This window comes from Rhamphochromis sp. 'chilingali', assembly GCF_963969265.1.
Source record: "Rhamphochromis sp. 'chilingali' genome assembly, chromosome: 13".
Classification (NCBI taxonomy): domain Eukaryota; kingdom Metazoa; phylum Chordata; class Actinopteri; order Cichliformes; family Cichlidae; genus Rhamphochromis; species Rhamphochromis sp. 'chilingali'.
Genome location: NC_137940.1, coordinates 29,893,799 through 29,916,285, shown reverse-complemented (window position 1 = coordinate 29,916,285; position 22,487 = coordinate 29,893,799). Strand labels below are relative to the sequence as shown.

General features: G+C 42.8%; 2 protein-coding genes across 32 annotated transcripts in view; both read right to left on the bottom strand.

Annotated features, from left to right (window-relative positions):
• Nucleotides 1-22,487, bottom strand: part of LOC308408488 (protocadherin gamma-C5-like) — a gene marked incomplete at its 5' end in the record, with an annotated part of 274,775 nt that overhangs the window by 3,678 nt on the left and 248,610 nt on the right. For 12 of the 31 annotated variants that reach the window (XM_080900769.1, XM_080900758.1, XM_080900757.1 and 9 more), the window contains 3 exons: nucleotides 554-651; nucleotides 3,518-3,571; nucleotides 4,449-4,507. In XM_080900769.1, the coding sequence (XP_080756895.1) occupies nucleotides 554-651; nucleotides 3,518-3,571; nucleotides 4,449-4,507 (211 nt within the window). Of the gene's footprint in view, nucleotides 1-553; nucleotides 652-3,517; nucleotides 3,572-4,448; nucleotides 4,508-8,553; nucleotides 11,317-12,393; nucleotides 15,016-15,747; nucleotides 18,377-22,487 lie in introns of those variants that run through there. The other 19 variants (XM_080900771.1, XM_080900767.1, XM_080900760.1 and 16 more) reach the window with 9 other exon arrangements.
• Nucleotides 19,258-21,881, bottom strand: LOC308408329 (protocadherin gamma-C5-like; the record flags this gene model as incomplete). Its single annotated transcript, XM_080900527.1, has 1 exon — nucleotides 19,258-21,881. The coding sequence occupies exon 1, from the start codon at nucleotides 21,730-21,732 to the stop codon at nucleotides 19,258-19,260; it is 2,475 nt and encodes an 824-aa protein (XP_080756653.1). The 5' UTR covers nucleotides 21,733-21,881.

Below are 22,487 nucleotides of genomic sequence, written 5' to 3'. Positions count from 1 at the left end.
CTACATTTGGTCTTGGTAATCCTGCTGTTTTCTGCGTACTTTTCTATGCGATGACAAAGCCTGAAGATGAGTCACTGTGTGAATTCACCTCAGTGCTGCCTAAGCCGTCACTGCAGGGACAGAAGGGACAGGACAGGAGGGGGAGGATGTGTGTTGTAACATATAGGAATCATATAGGCTTTAATGTTACATAAATGTACGAGTAGCCCTTATAGCTTACTGCTTATAGTAAAACATTAAACATGTGATAAGTGTGTACAGTGGAAACGTGTCTCACTGTTGTGTTATTATATTCAACAAATCAGCTTTACTACATCAAGGAAACTGTGGGTAGTAATACTAGGTTCACGTCCACTAAATGGAAACGCCAGCGTGGACAGACAGAGCTTTATCAATGACTGAGTCTGGCTTGTTGCTCTCCAACCAAACAGGAAGCTAAACAAACCACCACTTCCCACGCATCCTGATGAGAAGAAGAGCAATAAATAGGTTTGGAAAAGAGATGGTGGAACTCATAGGAGGGACGAAAGAGGTGACAAGGTATAGGACCCACCGTTGGCTGCAGCCATCAGGGCTTGGAGCTGCTCAGCTTCAGTAGGGGGCTGGGGCCAGGGGCCAGTTCCCATGGCAACCTCAGGTCCTCCAGTTGCCCTGTGGAAAAAAAAAAATCGGGAAAAAACACATGTAAATAAACTCTCCTCTACAGTGGATCTATGTGTGTTTAGCTTGACAGGATGATGTAAAGCAGAGCAGCTGATGGTGAAATACACAGCCTGAGGAGAATAATACGGGATGTATAGTACGCAAAACAGAGTGTGTCTCTCACACACACACACACACACACACACACACACACACACACACACACACACTCACGCTTAAACAGATTATTGTAAAGGCATGTGCAAATGCTGCTGGACACACACATGGTAGCAAGTGTGTTCACACATTAATTGTACAGCGGTCACACACTCGCCAGTATGACCCTGAGCAATGCGCCGTCTAGTAAATCTGATTAAACGTATTTAATGATCCCACCTTTAAAGGAAATAGCTGTCTGCATAGTCGCACATGCAGCGCTCAGTGAGCGCTGAACATTTCCATCTGGACGGGCTTCATGTTCAAAGGCTGGTTTATTTAAAAGCTGTAATTTGCATGTGGGGGTAACAGCGGAGAAAGCAGACTTGTATGCTTTGAGTATGCTCACCTACTTATTTCTATTCCCATGCATGTAACACGGCAACACAAACTCTGCAACTGAGAACTAGGTCACAATGTTTGAGTCTGTTCCCAAAGTGCTAATAAACCCCCAATTTTAGACTTTTAGTGTCAAAAAACAACAGTGTGCTATCTTCATGCTACTGGTAAACTATCATAAAATATAGATAAATGTCATTTCACTTCATTAGAAGCCCTGCATGAGACTCAAACATCATTTAAAACCATTATAGCAGTAGTATGGCTAATTCATCACCAGCACTACATTAAAAAAAAGTAACATTTAACTACTCTCAGCCATGTAAACAGTGGGTCAGAGTGTTGAAACAAAGGCTTTTTGACTGTATGGGCTAATAAAACCCCTCAGGACACTCAGTGGAGGCCATGGGTAAACGATTCTGTTGGTATGTGCAGCTGGAAATGACAGTGACACAGTGAAATTGTGTGCTACTTTCCTAATACAAAGATTTTAGAAATAAAGGGGCAAGGCAAGACAGTCTGTACAGCGTTATAGCACACAAGATGGTTTATAGTACTCAAGATGGTTAAACTTTTAAGTTTAACTTTTTATGCATGAGAGAACAGAGTTGTAGGCTCATCCTACAGCATAATATTAACCTCAAAGCAATAACCAGAGTCATAAAAAACTGTTTACAGTAATGCAAAGGATGCTATGGCCCCCACACAGCCATGAACACCAAATCGGTCTGGCCAGAAGAAAATGAGATAGCCAAGATGTTTGCACTTAGCAGGACTGGTGTTATTTTAAAGGGTGATTATGCCAAATGATTTTTTAATGTTTGGGTTCCTTTTTATGAAAAGTAAATATATTTAAGGATTTGCAGCTTATCTAAAACTTCTGCACAATAGACAGTGTGTTAAATGCATAGGATGTAAACAAGAAAGCTCCTTTCTACTTAAAACCAACTAAAAAAGCAATCAGACAAATTGCCCTGATCTGGGGAATAAAGAGAAAGTAAAAGACACATTAAGAGAAAAAGTGAAAAAGGAGTTTGAACACAAAAGCTTGGCTCTGATTAAGCGCAGGTTGCCAGACTGCACTGCCAAAACACTGAAGTGGTTTTCAGCTCAGTGCCAGAAAGAGACCGAGGAAGAGAAACATGTATGTCTTGTGCCAAGCAGCCAATGAGAAACAGACTGGAGAGGAGCACCCTCGGTAAGGCCAGAAGCAGCCATTTTGTGCCCCTTCATGCTAAATTAGCATTATTTTTCTTATCATATCCTCTAGTTGAGTTAAGTGTTTCCTGTGGTCAGGATTATCACTTCCTGTGGGCAAAGTTGTACATTGTGGTCCAGAATGATGTCCTCAGTTGGCCAGTCTGGGCTATCATTCTCCTTCGGTTTCCTTACATGATATGTTTCATCTTAATAGATGCCTTTACTTGTCGCTTTTCAGGGAACCTTCAAGAAATTAAAGCCACAGTAGGAAAAGGTAAAAAAAACCAAAAACAAAAAAAACCCTCCTGCAGCTCTTTGCTTCTTTTTAATCCCCTCCAACCAATGAAGCACAGAATCAGTGGTTAATGTTTTGATTTCACACAGAATTCAAATGCCACTCTATTTAACCATTTATTCCACTGTGTCTTACGTTTTTTCCTTTTTCCCTATCATAGGCTATATTTTATAATTTAAACCCATTCCTCTGGTCACATGGTGTACATGCTGACATCTATTATATCTGCATGTTAATCTCTAGTGCTTAAAACAGACTCCCGATTACTCCATCTAGGAACATCTCAACCTCTAACAGGCATTTTAAACTATCAGTCATGACACAGACGTTGTCATTGTCCTCTGGTTTATAAGTCACATGAAAAAGCTGCATGTGGTGGTGTTAAGCTACAACCATCACAGACATACATCAAAGGCAACACTGTATGGTAGGCAAATCTCAAAGGAGAGAAAAAGAAGAGCTCTCAGACTATAACGACTATATGTATAGCACACATACAAGGCATAGCAAATCTACAAAACACTGCACACAAACTGAAAAAAAGTGTCACAATCCTTTCTACGCCACAGCAGGCATTGTGGCCTATGCACATCGATCAACAAATCCCATCAAACTTTCGGGGAGACTAACAGAAGCTATGGGTTAGGTACAGCTACATACAACAGCACAGCACTCAACTGCAGTGCACTAACTAAAAGATTTGAGTCACTCCCTGCCCTTATCAGCTGACCAAGTTCCTCTTTCACTGAACGGCGGCAAATGCGATCCCTGATCAGCTGCTGAGGACATAAAGTGACCATACAGGGCCTACGTCTAAATCGGTACCTTGTCCCATTCTTCGGCGTCCATCGTATCTGTGTACCGTACGGCATGTGGGGACTAAAAACACAACAAGTTATACACCCTGAAAAGAACTACTGTGTATTTGTATATGCTTTAGATCTTGTTTGGAAAATGCTGAGTCAGCCACATACTTTTCAAAAACAGGATGTGAATGACATAGCTGTTGAGAAGTAAAATAAAACCCAGTGGTTTCTAAAAGTGCAGTAGCTTGTGTTTGTGCCTAACATTGCCTGTGTGTTTCAGGGACAAACCTCGACTCATAAGATCTGTCGCACAATCACAACTGCGTACACTACATGGGCAAATATCAGTGACAAAGCAATCAACACAGAATGTAAACTAAACAACACAACTGACATTTAATAAGGCAAGTAACTGATGTCAAGAAAACGTGTTTTCAAGTGACGTGGCAGGAAAAAATGGAGAGAGCAATAAAGATAAATGCACTATCCCATCCCCCCCCCCGCTAGCTCTGGTCACTGTTCCTCATCAGTAGTACTGAGCGATGGCGCACAGGCTCAGGGAGCGCAGAGAGGAAAGGAACAGCAGGGGAGGGGGAGGGGGAGTGGAAGCTGCAGCAGCCATTTTATAAAGCAGCCTGGAAACAGGCAGAGATGCTTTTCACAACCTTACTGAGCAGAATCATGCAATCAGGTGGAACAAGAAACTCATCACCACTGGAATAAAATTTGAAGTCACATAAAAATGTTTGCTTGTGATGCCATCTGTATTTTAAAATCAGATGGCACACTGCAGGTAGCAAATTATTATGGTTACAGCGCTCACTACCATCCCCCCTTTTTAAAAAAAAATCCCTCACCCCTTTTACTCTTTTTCCCCTTGAAAAGCAATAACATGATCTAGATATTACTGCGTATTTCAGCTGAATCAATGTGTTACTCTGCTAACTCACCCGCTAGGTCCGGGTCTTTGTCCCTGTGTGAAGCGCCAGTCATTGTTGGGAGGCTTTTGCTGTGAAGAGAACAGAAGATGCAGTATGAAATATATGTTTCATCGCAACAACAGCAAGATGTTTCTAAGGTGCAGTTTAGTGTTTTTATGTATTTGGTTTGTAGTTGAGATGTGTGCAATGACGATGTATGCCTGTGTGTATCATTTGTCTTTACAGTTTTTCACTGAGGCTCATCAAAGCATTACAGATGGCCACGAATAACTGTACCTTCAGGCATCCATGTTGTCCCAAACACTGTGGGGCATAAACTGAGCACGCACACATACACAAAAACTACAGGCCTGATTAAAAAAAAAGGAAAAAAGAAAACCCTCAAAACTAAAATCAAAAGACTGACATCATCAAAAAGAGAACGTGTTAATTTAAGTGGGCAATCGGCTTTGCACCAAAGAGGCCAGAAGCTGAACTGGACGTCCAAATGACTTGCATCTGAAAGGATTATTTCAGTGGATGACAGTACACATAGAGATGTGTCTAAAATACTGAGCTTGCCAGCTCATGAGTGGAAAAATGAAGGCAAACCAAAACTATGACACTGACAAGAATTTTAGGAGACACACAGACAGACTGATTAGCTTCCCACACTGCTTCTTATAAAAATCTCCTTTAAAGAGTCAGAGGACAAAAGAAGTTGGATACCAAAACTTAGAAGCAGTGATAAAAGCCTCTCCCATCTCTGCATGCTTCTGCTGTCTATTAATGTCTTCAACCCCTTTGCGGTTTTGTCCATCTCTACCTCACGGGCCATGCCACCATGTCTCTCTCTAGCTCTTTCCCTCCCTCACTCTCTCTGACTCTCTTGTTGTGCAGTGATGCGGTGAATAGACCCGTGGCTTGGCTCCAGATTCTGCTGCCTAATCGACACAAGAGCTCCCTGGAGAGAGAGGCCAACAGAATGATGTGCTGCATTATTAAAAGAGCTGTTCTACCCAAGGGAATGATGGAAAGAAGCAAGAGAGCAGCAGAGAAAAGTGAAAGACAGCTACACGCAAGGAGCAGTATTGACTGAGAATCTGTTAGAATACAGGTAAATAAAGGAATAAAGGTTAGTGACCACACAGGACCAAACAGGGAAATACAGTTTGTTGAAACAGCCTGAAGACAAAACAAGTGAATTTAACCGCAGGACCTGAAGATACTCCCAACAGAGTTGAGTGTGCATGATGAAGAAGTAATGGAAGCAGTAGTACAGTTGCTGAACAAGCCCATAATGCATGTAGCGTTGAGTGAAAATAGCTGTCGGTGGATTCAGTTTCAGTGTTGTTTTCATGTTGAATACAAGTCAGCTCTCCAGAAGAGAAAAACAAGGTCCGTTACAGACACGGTTGCTTGGTTATTCCTCGTAACAACTCGCAAGCTTTTTATTACAGTGTGAAATGTTTTTAATGGGTGAAGATGAGAGGGAGGGTGAAAAATGAACTCTCATCCTCCTTCACGGCAGAGCTCGGTTGATGGTTAAAGTCTAAAATTGGACACAGAGATGTGTATGTGTGCGTGGGCATGTAAATCTGTCTGGGTTGTAGGGAGAAAAAAAATATCAGCAGTGAGGGGAAGCAAACATCCACAAAGAAAGAGACCCAGCATTCCAGCTGCGTGAGTTGTTCTCACCACACACTTTCACAGACAAACACTGATCGTTTTCAAGGTTAAATCCCAATGCAGGCATGTGGAAAGAAGAATAACAGACTGTACTGGAATATCTTCCTGTATGCTTCCTTATGGAAAGCCGGGTGTAAGCAGACAGATAAAACTAGGCTATTTTATAAATCTCCAATGCTTATCTGCTTGAGTAAAACTGAAGACGTTCAACAAACCGATGTGTGTTGCCGAGGTTTTAAATTAAGGTGGTTACATCAACAACAGTTTCTAGGTAAAACAAATCCCAATAGTAAAACCTATTACCGGCTTACAGAGACAAAATCTAATTGACTTCATCTGCAATTATCTGAGGAGCTTTAGCTGTGCTTGTTTCTTTATGATTTGTTCTCTTTAATGAGTCGGTCACTAAAGAAATATGAATGAGGTTATTAAAAATTCACAAGCTGTTTTTCTTTTTTTGAGAGCAAGCTAAACGTAAGCATGGAGAGAGAGAGAGAGAAGGTCAGACAGACTATCCAGACATGCTGCCAATGAAGAGACAGATTACAGCTCTGTGGGCCCAACTTCTCATCCCACAGAAAGACGATCATATTAAACTTGGAAGATTTAAAAATGGCTCAATGTACTTCCCTTACATCTCTGAGTTGAACCAAAGAGCTTTGAAGGATCTCCAGGTGAATTAGAACCTGGCTGGATTCCTTAGCTACCTCGCAGTAATGTGCATAAAAGCTCAAAAATATAAAGAGAACTGGATTTAGGGACAGGAAGGTCAAAATCATGGTATTCAAATCTAAACTGCCGACTTCAATACTGTTTTAATTTGCACCGTCACAAGAAAGGATCACAATGAGTAGTGTTTGACTATGATATTCCGCTCCTTTAAACAAACATCATGACTCAACTAATCATAACCTCTGAGGACAGTTTTACTGAACCGCATGAACCAGCATGTCCAATGCACAGCTCTGTCATCCATAAAAAAAGCATATTTACAAAAAACACTTGGGCTAACTTTGTGCCAACCCTTATTAACTCACACAAGCTTAAAGACTGAAATACTAAACGGTAACATTCAGATCTTGATGCAAATGAGAAACAAAAAAAAAAAGGGAAAAGGTGGGTTATGACTTTGCAGTGAGTCAAAATGCTTCACATCCTTTAATATACTGTAATTTTAACCCAAGTCTTATGTGAAAGCATGTTATTGAAGAGAGTTTGCCAAGAGAGCACACTGCAAATGAATAAAGGATACAAAGAGGGGCAGTGGGAAGGATCTAAGGCCCCAGGGCTCCTCCTGCCTGATGCTTTTTACACACAATCTCATGCATGCAGGCACGCAAACACCCGTAGTGGTACTCTAAAGCTTTATAGCCTGTGCCGTCTGTCACTGTGCCACACATGCATAAAGCCATCCTTCCTTTCCAGTTATCAGTCCCTCTATCTCTTTTGCTCTGCTGTCCTTGTTGCACACGTGTCACCAGAGTAGAGAGACAGATGGTACGCTGCTGACCTCAGGGACAACCTAATTCTGTGCAGTCTTTATAAAACAGAGTTGGTAGAAATATGAGGGTTTAAAAAAAAAAATTAAATAGAGTCAAGGGTAAAAATCATTATCAAAATAACAGAGCAACCTCACGTAGATGTGAAATGCCAGATGAGGAATACTGAGGATAAATTGATTAAAGATGAAAAACAAAACGTTCTATTTTTTTCTACTGAATTCCCCACTGATCACTAAGAGCGACCTCATGTGATGCTGAGTCATGGAACCAATCAAAGGTTCAGAGGACAACAGGAAGTCAGGGTTCAGGCCACTGACCCCACAAATTCCTGTTTTTCAGATACTGCTTTATTCTTTGGCTCTCTCCCTCCACCCATCTTACCATTTTCTTTCCTGGCTCTTTTCCTCCGTCACCCCCATCTCTCTCTCTGTCATCCTGTTCCCCTCTATCTTCCAGCCATTTCACTGAGCCAACTCTGCAGTACCCATCTTCATCTGGTTGTCTCCTCCCCTCCATCTGTTAACAGCACTTATGTTTTACCCCTTTCCCCCTGTTTTGCTATTCCAGCTAGCTTCTTTTTCCTTTATAACTGCAGCTTTATTCTTCATAAATAGCAGCATTCTCTGTCACTTAAAATGCTTCAAGCCAGAGATAGTAACCACATTTGCCCTTGGGTCAGATTAAATATTAAGATGTTTTTTCACTCTTCACAAACCTATCTAACAGAACAATAGCACTCTCAGAGCCCTGTCACCATGTAGAGAGAGACTGGTCCTCTGGGTAAAACAAAACAAATGGAGTAAAAGATAAAATACAGCAAGTCACTGGGGAAGTTTTCAGTGCATAACAAAACAGAGACGTATTTTAGGATGTTTATGCATTTCCACAAGTCTAATGTTAATAGTGAAAAGTATATATGCTCACTCTCCCACTTAATCTCTCACCTCACTGGCTGAGTTCATAAGGTACTTCTTGCTGAGCGTCATGTTGAGTGTGTTGTTGTGACTCAGCATGGGTGATTTCATAAATACAAAGTCACTTCGCCTAGATATAGTGGAGTAGCAGGGCCTATAGGTCCGTGTATGTGGCTCTTGGGGACCTCCCACAACCTCCATATATCGTATGGGTCCATCAGTATTGAGCTGCAGGTGGAGGTCCTTGCTAGGCCTCTGATGGTAGCGGCTGGACCTGTGGTGACCATAGCAGCAGCATTCAGAGCCTCCCAGCCCTGGGCCACGGTGTCTCAGGCAGCGCACCATGAGAACAACAAATGTGATAAAGGACACCGCTGACACACAGGCTAGAGAGATGATAAGGTACAAAGTGATATCTGGCATCCCATTGCGTTGGTAGAAAGGTATGTGGTGAGGAATAATCGGAGCATCGTTGGCTGGTGCCTTCTCATCCACAGTTATTGTAACGTTCACAGAAGTGGACTTGGGTGGGTCGCCATTATCCTGAATCATGACCACAATGTCATAAGTTGAACCACTTTCCTCCTCGTCCCACTTTCGAGCTGTGCGGAGGTCCCCAGTGTGTGCCCCAATACGGAACATACCAGCATTTGGTCCAGGAGCAATTGAGTAAAACAACCAAGCATTGTGCCCACTGTCTGCATCCACTGCGACCAGTTTATTTATAAGGTGCCCTGGACTGGCAGATGGGGCCACAGTGAACTCTAATCTTTTGTCTTTTGAGTAGGAGGGGTGTACAATCACTGGTGCATTGTCATTCACATCCACAACAAACACGTGCACAGTGACGTTGGATGTCCGTGGGGGCACTCCAGCATCCTCAGCCTGCACCTCAATACGGAAAGCTTTAAGCTGTTCATGATCCAGAGAGCGCATGCTGTAAATGTGACCGCTCTTCGGGTTGATGTAGACATAAGAAGATATGGGTGAGCCCTGCACCATGCTTGTAAGGATTGAATAAGAGACGTGTGCATTTTCACCAAGGTCTGGGTCAGTGGCAGAAACGACAGCGATGGGAGAACTGGGAGCGTTGTTTTCTGAGATGTCCACAGAGTATGAAGGCTGAGAGAAAGTGGGGGCATTGTCATTTACATCAGACACCTTCACCACAAAGTTGATTTGTGATGAAAGGGGAGGGGAACCAGCATCAGTGGCCTTGATGATAACTGAGTACTCTGGGACAGTCTCACGGTCCAGGTTGCCAGCTGTGACCAGGCGGTAACTCATGTCAAAAGTTGACATGAGTTTGAATGGTAAACCTGGCGTGATAGTCAGCTTAACATTTCCATTCAGACCAGGGTCTGGGTCCCGTGTGTTTATGAACGCTATAGCGGTCCCCGGTGCTGAGTCCTCTCTGATAGACTCAGTCAGTGACACCAGTTTCACCTCTGGTGCGTTGTCATTCACGTCAGTGATGGTCACAATGACGTTACAGGAGCCCTCCATAGCGGGAGAGCCACCATCTCTGGCCTGCACTGTTATGTGATATGCATTCATCTCCTCATAATCCACAACACCCTTTACACGGATTTCCCCGCTTTTAGAATCCACAGTGAATAGATTGAGAACGTGCTGTGGTGTGTATTTACTAAAAAGATACGATATGTCCCCGTTGCTACCCGAATCGGCGTCTGTGGCGTTTACTTTCGTTACTAAAGTGCCCAGTGCAGCATTTTCTAATAATGTAACTTTCTTTACAGGTTCGTCAAAGACGGGCGCATTGTCATTTACATCCAGAATGTCAATGAGCAGAAGTGTTGAGCCAGATTTCTCTGGCTGACCCCCATCCACAGCAGTGAGCAGCAGGCGAAACGAGGCCTGCCTCTCTCTGTCCAAAGCTTTATCCACCACTAGCTCTGGAAACTTGCGGCCGTCACTTTTAGTTTCCACATTCAAAGTAAAGAAGTCATTTGATGCGAGATGATACGTGCGTAACGAGTTGGTACCCACGTCAGGGTCGTGCGCGCTCTCCAAACGAAATTGTGTGCCAGGTGCGGCTGCCTCAGAAATCTCCAAAGAAATGTTAGTGGTTGAAAACTGCGGCGCATTGTCATTCACATCCAGAACGTTCACCACGACGCGATGGATCTCTAAAGGATCATCCATAAGTATTTGAAGGTGTAGTGAACACGCTGAACTTAAATCGCACAGATTCTCTCTGTCAATTTTTTGTTTAATAATCAAATCGCCAGTCGTCTGCTTCACCTCAAAGTACTGCACTGATGATTCGGAGACCACCCGCAGCCTCCTCTGAACAATCCGCTGAGCAGTGAGAGTCAAGTCTTTAGCGATATTCCCCACGACAGAGCCTGGATTTAGTTCCTCCGATACGGAATAGCTGAGCTGAGCGGACGCACAGGAGACCCATGCTAGATAAAAGTAAACCCTCCACAGCCTCCCTCCTCCCGAGTACTTTGTCTGCGCGGAGTCCATTGTACTGCGCTCCGAGGATCAGGGAACGGCAACGTTTCTAACTTCTTTCACTGTAGCGTATCCATGATAGAATTAAAACGCGACGTCCACACTCCTAAACATTTCCATTTTAGAAAAAGGGCGATATGATGTTTTGATGTGACCATGACGGCCGTCTTTAAAGAAAAAAAATAAACGAGAGCGAAAACTCAAAGTTTTTTTCTGCCTCCACTCTCTGCTTGTGTCTCCTCCGCCTGATTCCCCTCATGGGCGGAGAGAGGCAACTCAGGCCTTCCCTCTCATTGGAAGACAGGGTTGGATCAGTGTTGTCATCTCTCTCTCTCACACGCACCGAAAACTTTTTAGTGACTTCACTTCCACATACGAGTATCAACTCGAAAAAAAAAATTGGTTTCAAAAGTTTGAGATTACACCGAAAGACAAATAACACAGCACGCCAAGAGTCTGTTAAAACCTATAACGGAGATCGAAGCCATAAATGCAAAGGATAAGTCATCTTTATATAGAACCCCCCACCCACGTGGTTTTCTTTGATAGTTCTCATTGTCAAAACAGTGGGGTATCAGCCTTATGTCATATAACGCAATGCTATTTGCGCCCGCATGGGGGCGTGGTTTCCAAACCGGATTTTCCCCTGAGGGCAAACAATACAGTTTATCAGAAGAAGATTAAAGGTTAAAAACAGGCTTCATTGTAAACCTCAGTAATTCTAGACAAATAAAAATCAAATAAATACACATTTTTTAAACTATAAAACGACACACGGCAGGCATTTTGAAGATCCTGGCAATTTGAATTAGAGGGGATTTCTATATTTGATACGCCTCATTAACATAAAGACCGAAAACTAATAACTGATTATACTTATTGAAAACGCTAAAATATATTAAGAGTGAATTAAAATAATTGTTGCAACTGAATTGTAAGTTTGCCTTAATTCTATTAAAAACTAGTGTTTTTTTAAAGTAAGAAAAAACATGAAACTGATAACATTTTTTGGAAAAAAAAAAGATATGCAATAATAAATTGAAACCAATAGTAGTGGTAAAATTTTACTTTTACCATTATAGTTGTACCACACAAACACACACGCATTGCATCGTAGAGAGAGTGAAAGCGATTATGTATATTATCACTTAATTAAATATATACCCGGATTTGTTAAAGTTACTACATTCCATAGTGATAATCAAATAAGAAAGTGTAGAAACAAAAAACTGCGAGCAGGAGAACTTGTTGCACTACACTCATTGCTAGACATAAGCAAGGAACTGCAAAATGAAAATCAGGATAAAAAAAAAAAATCAGGATACGTTAATTTTAAATTCAGGGTTAGGGATATAATTTTACTGAGTTCCCTTCGGATTTTGTTCTCACCTGCTGGCTCTCAAAGGTCCAGGTGCTGTCAGGTAAAGAAGCATCCAGAACACTGATCACCTCCTTAAAGTCTGTGGTGCTGCTGGGTTTAATCAGAGTGAAATCGCTGTACTCTGACATTGGAGACATACAGGACCTGAAGGACTGACTCTGAGACAGCATGTCTCCTCCCAGGACCTCCACGTACTTTATAGGTCCATCAGTGTTGAGCTGAATTTGCAGGTTTCTGTTGGGGTTCTTGTAATCATCAGAGTCGGTCCGTCTCATGCAGCACGTGCTGCTGCTCCTGCTGTTCCTGATGCATTTAACCGCTAAGATGAGGAAAGTGACCAGAGACAGCACGGACACCGAGGCCAGAGAGAGAATCAAATAAAGGGTGATTCTCCCAGTTTTCTTGCTGGGCTCGGCCGCTTTATGTCGGAGGTCTGAGATGGGCTCATGGAGGCCGTCCTCCAGCATGATGGACACCGTGACTGTGGAGGACTGGATCGGTTCCCCGTCGTCCTTGATCTCTATAAGCAGCCTCTGAGAGGAGTCGTCCTGCTCGGACACAGCGCGTTTAGTCCTCACCTCCCCTGTGTACAGATTGACGGTGAAGAGAGAGGCGTCTGTGGCCTCCGCCAGTCTGTAGGAGATCCAGGCGTTATGGCCCGAGTCAGCGTCCACGGCTGTCACCTTGGTAACCAGGTGACCCGCTTTCGCGGAGCGAGGCATCCTCTGATGAGAGAGGGAGCCCATGGCAGCGGAGGAGGGGTAAATAACAGCGGGGGCATTGTCGTTCTGGTCCAGGATAAAAACATGGACAGTGGCGTTGCTGCTGAGAGACGGAGAGCCCTGATCCTTTGCCTGGACCTGAATCTGAAACACCTTCAGTTTCTCATAGTCGAACGAGTGCATGCTGTAGATGCTGCCGTTATCTGAGTTAATGTAAACATACGATGAGACAGAAACGTCCTGCACTTTAGAGTCCAGTATAGAGTAAGAGACCTTTGCGTTTTCACCGAAATCCAGGTCAGATGCTGATACTGAGTACAGGATAGAGCCTGGTACTCCATTCTCTTTTAAATACACATTATAGGTTTTCTGAGTGAATACAGGAGGGTTATCATTCACATCAGTGATAATAACAGGTATATATTTTTTACTGGTCAAGGGAGGAGAGCCTGAATCAGTGGCTGTAATTTCAATATTATATTCTGAAAATCGTTCTCTGTCTAAAGTCCCACTGGTAACCAGCGCATAATTATTAGAAAACGACGGTTTCAAAGCAAAGGGAGGGCCCTTGGTAATTTGCAACGTTACTTTACCGTTATCAGCAGAGTCAAGGTCTCGCGCACTGATCAAAGCCACAACTGTCCCACTTGGTGCGTCTTCACGCAATGGCTTGGGCTGAGAAGTGAAAACTATTTCGGGAGCATTATCATTGAAATCAGTAATATCAACCTGCACGCGGCAGTGACCCTCCATCTGAGGACTACCTTTATCTTTTGCAGTCACATCAATGTCATATGACTTGGCAGTTTCATAATCTAACTCCCCTTTCAGAATGATTTCACCGGTTGAAGGGTTAATATCAAAGACCGACAACACCGAGTCTGGCGTCCGAGAGCCAAACGAGAATGTAATTTCGCCATTTAAACCTTCATCTGCATCTGACGCTTTGGGTTGAATAACAACAGTTCCTTGTACACTTTTTTCACCCAGGGACACTTTATAAAGATTCTTTTCAAAAACCGGAATATTGTCATTATTGTCAAGAACGCTTATGGTTATTTGTGTGGTTCCGGATCTTACTGGATTTCCCCCATCTAATGCTGTTAGCAATATTTTGTGGACTGATTTTTTCTCTCGATCTAGAGGCTTTTCTAATACAAGTTCCGGGACGGTCTTCCCACCCTCGATTTCTTTTATTCTAAGGGAACAACATTCATTTTTACTGAGTGTGTATGATTTTAGGGAATTGCTTCCAACGTCTGGGTCAGATGCGCTCTCCAAAGGAAAGCGTAGTCCCACTGCTGCTGACTCGGCTATGTTCAAAGACAATTCATTTGATAGAAAACGTGGAGAATTGTCATTAATATCTCGTATTTCCACCTCAATTCGATGTAACTGTAACGGATCTTCAATGACCACTTGCAAAGGCAACACACAGCTGGCGCTTTGTCCACATAAAGCCTCTCTGTCTATTCTGTCATTCACCACAAGCTCGCCCTTCCCCGCATCCACGCTGAAATACTGCTCTCCAGCCTCAGAGGCAAAGCGCAATTTACGGTCATAAATGTCCGAAAGTCCCAAACCCAGATCTTTGGCAAGATTTCCTACCACAGAGCCCTGTTTTAGCTCCTCTTGGATACTGTAACGAGTCTGTGCGTTTACTGTAGTCCACAAGAGGAAGAAATGATGCCACCAAAGCGCCTGCCATCTCCAGTCTCGATATTCCTTTCTCTTTGTCATCCCTGGATTAACAAAAAACACAATATCCACAAAGAACGGAGCCCATAAAGCAAAAATCCGTATTCCAAAAGCGCGACATATCCCATTGGAATGATACGTTTTTATAGCTAAAGATATGATTAAGATTTAACCTTATACTCAAAGTGTATGAACCATTTGCCTACTCTCTATCCTCTCTGAGCATTGTGATGACTGAAGCTGCATGGGGGAGAGAGTAGATCTCTTTGTACAGTTCTGAATGCTATTGGTGCACAGCATCCATCGCTGGCATCCAATGAGAAGGCAACGGTGCAGCATCGTTAAAGACACAATGAGGCTTTTGCACTGCCATGATAGAAGGATTGAAAACACCCGAAACTCCTTATATCATCACAGCATTTTCATCATAGAACATATTAGTCACAACAAATTTAGGATGTCTGTGGGAAGATAAATAATTCTGGAAAATGTAAAACAAAACAAAGATAAAACATCTACTAACAGATAAATATGTTATATAAATGTTTAGGTATTGTTATTTGTTACCGTCTTGAGGAAATGTCTTTTTTTTTATTTTTTCAAAATCGATTAACGACTATGTGGGAGTCGCTGTCCACTTGAGCGGTGCTGAAACGGTCAACTCGAAAACCTGCACACTATCAGACACAGTGGTGAATGATAAAACCAGCCGAGGACCACAACTTATGGAAATAACTTAAAAGTTAAGTGATCGGATATTTAAAAATAAATGTAAATTTAGTGCTTTAATTTAAATACACAAGTTATTTATAATTGCAGTCGATTTTGAGTTCTCGTTATGATTTCACACAAAAAAGCTATAATTTTAATTCTGCTGGAGCACAATCAGTGATATTTGAAATGTAGTTTTATTTGTCACATCTTTTAATACTCTATGCTCACCTGCTGGCTCTCAAAGGTCCAGGTGCTGTCGGGTAAAGAAGCATCCAGGACACTGATCACCTCCTTAAAGTCTGTGGTGCTGCTGGGTTTAATCAGAGTGAAATCGCTGTACTCTGACATTGGAGACATACAGGACCTGAAGGACTGACTCTGAGACAGCATGTCTCCTCCCAGGACCTCCACGTACTTTATAGGTCCATCAGTGTTGAGCTGAATCTGCAGGTTTCTGTTGGGGTTCTTGTAATCATCAGAGTCGGTCCGTCTCATGCAGCACGTACTGCTGCTACTGCTGTTCCTGATGCATTTAACCGCTAAGATGAGGAAAGTGACCAGAGACAGCACGGACACCGAGGCCAGAGAGAGAATCAAATAAAGGGTGATTCTCCCAGTTTTCTTGCTGGGCTCGGCCGCTTTATGTCGGAGGTCTGAGATGGGCTCATGGAGGCCGTCCTCCAGTATGATAGACACCGTGACTGTGGAGGACTGGATCGGTTCCCCGTCGTCCTTGATCTCTATAAGCAGCCTCTGAGAGGAGTCGTCCTGCTCGGACACAGCGCGTTTAGTCCTCACCTCCCCTGTGTACAGATTGACAGTGAAGAGAGAGGCGTCTGTGGCCTCCGCCAGTCTGTAGGAGATCCAGGCGTTATGGCCCGAGTCAGCGTCCACGGCTGTCACCTTGGTAACCAGGTGACCCGCTTTCGCGGAGCGAGGCATCCTCTGATGAGAGAGGGAGCCCATGGCAGCGGAGGAGGGGTAAATAACAGCGGGGGCATTGTCGTTCTGGTCCAGGATAAAAACATGGACAGTGGCGTTGCTGCTGAGAGACGGAGAGCCCTGATCCTTTGCCTGGACCTGAATCTGAAACACCTTCAGTTTCTCATAGTCAAACGAGTGCATGCTGTAGATGCTGCCGTTATCTGAGTTAATGTAAACATACGATGAGACAGAAACGTCCTGCACTTTAGAGTCCAGTATAGAGTAAGAGACCTTTGCGTTTTCACCAAAATCCAGGTCAGATGCTGATACTGAGAACAGGATAGAGCCTGGTACTCCATTCTCTTTTAAATACACATTATAAGAGGGCTGTGAGAACACAGGGGGGTTGTCATTTACATCAGTGATAGTGACATTAATAGTCTTCTTAGATGATAGAGAGGGTGAGCCTGAGTCAGTGGCTGTAATCTCGATATTATACTCCGAGAATGTCTCCCGGTCTAAATTACGGCCAGTAACCAGTGCGTAATTGTCAGAAAAAGAGGGTTTCAGTTTAAAAGGAGAGCCCTTTGGGAGCCATAATGTCACTTTACCATTGTCACCGGAGTCAAGGTCTCGAGCTGTAAGCAGAGCTACTACTGTACCACTTGGTGCATCTTCTGGTACTGGGCTCGGTTTTGAAGTCAGAACAATTTCTGGAGTGTTATCATTTATATCTATTACCTCCACCTGTACGCGACAGTGACCTTCCATTTCAGGAATTCCTTTATCTTTTGCACTGATATCTAACTCGTGAGTTGCAAAGTTTTCATAATCCAATTTTCCTTTAAGGAAAATTTCCCCTGTTGCAGAGTTGATCTGAAAAATAGAGCGCAATATCTCTGGTGTATGGTCAGCAAATGAATATTCAATTTCTCCATTCACACCCTCGTCTTGGTCAGTTGCTTCTACCTTTGCGAGCATTAAGCCACTTTGACTGCTTTCAGGCACCGTAATTTTATATAACGGTTTTTTGAAAACAGGAACATTGTCATTATTGTCTAGAACGGTCACTGTGATCTTTGATGTTCCCGTTTTGACAGGATTCCCTCCGTCTAATGCTGTTAACAGTAATTGGTGAATACCTTGTTTTTCTCTGTCAAGCGTTTTTTCAAGTACAAGCTCCGGTACTTTTCTGCCATTCGCAAGTTCTTTAATTTTTAAACTAAAGCATTCATCTTTGCTAAGACTGTATGATTTTAGGGAATTAATACCCACATCGAGGTCTTGTGCTGTCTCCAAAGGGTAGCGCGCACCCACCGCTGTCAACTCCGCAATTTTCAAATGTTTTTCTTTGCTAAGGAATTTCGGTGCATTGTCATTAACGTCTCTAATTTCCACTTCTATACGATATAGATGTAGTGGATTCTCTATTACTACTTGAAGAGGCAACACACAGCTGGCGCTTTGTCCACATAAAGCCTCTCTGTCTATTCTGTCATTCACCACGAGCTCGCCCTTCCCCGTATCCACGCTGAAATACTGCTTACCAGCCTCAGAAGCGACACGCAGCTTACGGTCAAAAATGTCTGATAGTCCCAAACCCAGATCTTTGGCAAGATTTCCTACCACAGAGCCCTGTTTTAATTCTTCTGGGATACTGTAACGAGTCTGTCCGTATATTGTACTCCACAAAGCGAAGAAATGATGCCACCAAAGCGCCAGCCATCTCCAGTCTCGGTGTCTGATTCTCTTTGTCATTCCCGATCCGTTAGGATGTGTTATTTCCCATCGATATATTGTTCACATAACCACCTCGACAATAATTCCAGCGCCAGAATGAATATGATGCTAGAGATCAATCCACAAATGCACGTTAATAACAAAGGTCTAAATTTTGGACATTTGTGTATACGCACATCTCCTCTCCACCTCCATCTCGGAGCATTGTGCCAGTTACTGTGACGCGACTGAGTGGGGGATGGAGTAGATCTCTTTGTAGAGATCTGTATGCCATTGGTTCAGAGCATACATCTATACTATCCAATGACGGAGCACTAACATTGCTATTTGGGTTTTGCACCACCTCTCTCACAATACAAACAAGAGAGGGGAATACAATTTGGTGTTATACAAGCACAATAGAGTGGAAAGACACAAAAAATGCCCTGTTTCCAAAGTAAAAGAAAAAAAATACTTTACATTAAATTATTGTGTACTGCTGTCGCAGAGAGAAGAGAACGTTATGAACGAACTAGATCGTGATAAGAAATAATTCGATTCTTTAAGTATGTTGCCATCATTACGTTTTCAGTGTTTGTGATATTTTCTATCACAGTAGAAAGATGTCGGAGAAAAATGAAACAATTGTGAATATTTCAAGATCCTCAGAGAGTACTTATGGAAAGAAAATCACGACTGAGTGGAAGGAAAAAAATATACAGACGCAAAAACAAAAAACAAACCAACAAACAAAAAACCCACAACATTTTTTTGAAAGGGCGTTATTATTTTAGGGTGATTCAGACAGGAAAGTAAATTAAGTGGTTTTCGATTGAAATGGGAACGCGGGTTTTAATGCTAATGGATCACGAGTTAAAAGGACAACAGTAATAACCCTTAACGGAAAGCTAAGTTGCAATAAATTCCGATTCAATACCACAATTTTAATAATGCTAATAGAAAAAATTCTATACTGAAAAAGAATATCTGCACTGTGCAAAAAAAGCAACATTTCAAGAATTTAATAAACACCGCTGATTTTTCAAAGTGACTTAAAAACGACGATAAGAATAATAATGATCTAAAAGCTTAGATCTACTGTTTTTTTGTCCTCACCTGCTGGCTCTCAAAGGTCCAGGTGCTGTCGGGCAAAGAAGCATCCAGAACACTGATCACCTCCTTAAAGTCTGTGGTGCTGCTGGGTTTAATCAGAGTGAAATCGCTGTACTCTGACATTGGAGACATACAGGACCTGAAGGACTGACTCTGAGACAGCATGTCTCCTCCCAGGACCTCCACGTATTTTATAGGTCCATCAGTGTTGAGCTGAATCTGCAGGTTTCTGTTGGGGTTCTTGTAATTATCAGAGTCGGTCCGTCTCATGCAGCACGTACTGCTGCTACTGCTGTTCCTGATGCATTTAACCGCTAAGATGAGGAAAGTGACCAGAGACAGCACGGACACCGAGGCCAGAGAGAGAATCAAATAAAGGGTGATTCTCCCAGTTTTCTTGCTGGGCTCGGCCGCTTTATGTCGGAGGTCTGAGATGGGCTCATGGAGGCCGTCCTCCAGCATGATGGACACCGTGACTGTGGAGGACTGGATCGGTTCCCCGTCGTCCTTGATCTCTATAAGCAGCCTCTGAGAGGAGTCGTCCTGCTCGGACACAGCGCGTTTAGTCCTCACCTCCCCTGTGTACAGATTGACAGTGAAGAGAGAGGCGTCTGTGGCCTCCGCCAGTCTGTAGGAGATCCAGGCGTTATGGCCCGAGTCAGCGTCCACGGCTGTCACCTTGGTAACCAGGTGACCCGCTTTCGCGGAGCGAGGCATCCTCTGATGAGAGAGGGAGCCCATGGCAGCGGAGGAGGGGTAAATAACAGCGGGGGCATTGTCGTTCTGGTCCAGGATAAAAACATGGACAGTGGCGTTGCTGCTGAGAGACGGAGAGCCCTGATCCTTTGCCTGGACCTGAATCTGAAACACCTTCAGTTTCTCATAGTCAAACGAGTGCATGCTGTAGATGCTGCCGTTATCTGAGTTAATGTAAACATACGATGAGACAGAAACGTCCTGCACTTTAGAGTCCAGTATAGAGTAAGAGACCTTTGCGTTTTCACCGAAATCCAGGTCAGATGCTGATATTGAGTACAGGATAGAGCCTGGCACTCCATTCTCTTTTAAATACACATTATAAGAGGGCTGTGAGAACACAGGAGGGTTGTCATTCACATCAGTGATAGTGACAAGTACAGATTTCTTACTGGTCAAGGGAGGTGAGCCTGAATCAGTGGCTGTAATTTCAATATTATATTCTGAAAAACGTTCTCTGTCTAAAACACCACTTGTAATGAGAGCGTAGTTGTCAGAAAATGAAGGTTTCAAAGTGAATGGAGGCCCACTTTTTAATTCTAATGAAACTTTTCCATTATTACCAGAGTCGAGGTCTCGTGCACTGATTAATGCTACAACAGTGCCTTTTGGTGCATCCTCGCGTACTGGGTTTGGTTTTGAAGTCAACACTATTTCTGGAGCATTATCATTCATGTCTATGACAACTATTTGCACGCGGCAGTGACCTTCCATCTCAGGGACACCTTTGTCTTTTGCAGTAATACGTAGTTCATGCACTGCATTGCTTTCATAATCTAAAGGCCCTATCAAAGAAATTTCACCTGTGTCTGGATTCAATTGAAAAACAGATAACAGTGATTCTGATGTGTGTTCAGCAAATGCGTATTGAATCGCTCCATTAACGCCCTCGTCTGCGTCTGCTGCTTCGACTTTAACGAGTACAGAACCAGAAACAATATTTTCATGTACTGATACATTATACAAAGCTTTTTTAAAAACAGGAACATTGTCGTTGATGTCAAGTACAGTAACTACGATTTTTGTCGTTCCAGTTTTTACAGGATTACCTCCATCTAACGCTGTCAGTAATAGCTGATGTACACTTTGCTTCTCTCTGTCAAGCGGTTTCTCTAGGACCAGCTCCGGAACCTGTCGGTCGCCAGACAACTCTTTCAGTTTCAAACTAAAACACTCGTTTTTACTTAATGTGTACGATTTAACGGAATTACTTCCAACGTCCTGATCCTGCGCGATGTCTAAAGGGAAGCGAATGCCTGTGGCAGTAGATTCTGCTATCTTTAAATATTTCTCCTCTGTTATAAAAACCGGAGAATTGTCATTTATGTCCCTTACTTCAATTTCTATACGATGCAGCTGCAAGGGATTCTCTGTTACAATTTGTAAAGGTAACACACAGCGGGCGCTTTGTCCACATAAAACCTCTCTGTCTATTCTGTCATTCACCACCAGCTCGCCCTTCCCCGCATCCACGCTGAAATACTGCTTACCAGTCTCAGAAGCTACACGCAGATTACGATAATAAATTTCAGATAATGCCAAACCCAGGTCTTTGGCAAGATTTCCTACCACAGAGCCCTGTTTTAGTTCTTCTGGTATGCTGTAACGAGTCTGTGCGTCTATTGTACTCCACAAGAGAAAGAAATGATGCCACCAAAACGCCTGCCATCTCCAGTCTCGGTATCCTATTCTCTTTGTCATCCTTGGTCCGTTAGAATATATTATTTCCCATCCAAATATTCATCGACAGAGCCCAGCATATAAAGCCATCACCAGAATGGATACTGTATAGAAAAATCCTTAAGCTATTTGTAATAAAATATATATTCCGGACGCCATTGGATAAGCGCATGTCCTCTCCACCTCCGAGCACAGTGAGGGTTACTGTGATGCGAGTGAATGGGGGATAGAGTAGATCTCTTTGTACAGTTCTGTATGCTATTGGTTCACAGCATCCAGTTTAAATATCCAATCACAGAGAGCTAAGCCTATTCATGAAACCAGTACACACTGCCAGAAGCGAAGCTGTACAAATGAAGGTTCAAGTCCGGTCTGTGTGATAATTTTCTCTCGAAAATTAAATATAAATAAAAAATAAATATAAATAAGAATATTAATTTAAAAGGGCAAAAGGTTTTCTAGTGATTACTGCAATGAATTAAGACCACATAAAAGATGCATTGTCTGTTCAGCTTAATATCAGCTCACAAATTGTACATCTCTGGTGTTATAGAAAAAACAACAACAATAAAATATGTTGTCGGTAGGCTTAAAAAAGATACATTTTGAATACGAAAAAATCACTTCGAGCTCATGCTTTGGTAAAAAAAAGAAGTTCATAAGATTTTTAGATGCAATTCCGACAATCTTATTCTGAACAATATTTTAAATAGCTTATTTTAAGCCACAAAAAAGATTTGTTTTCAAAGTTGCACTTCGGTGTCATTTAAAATATA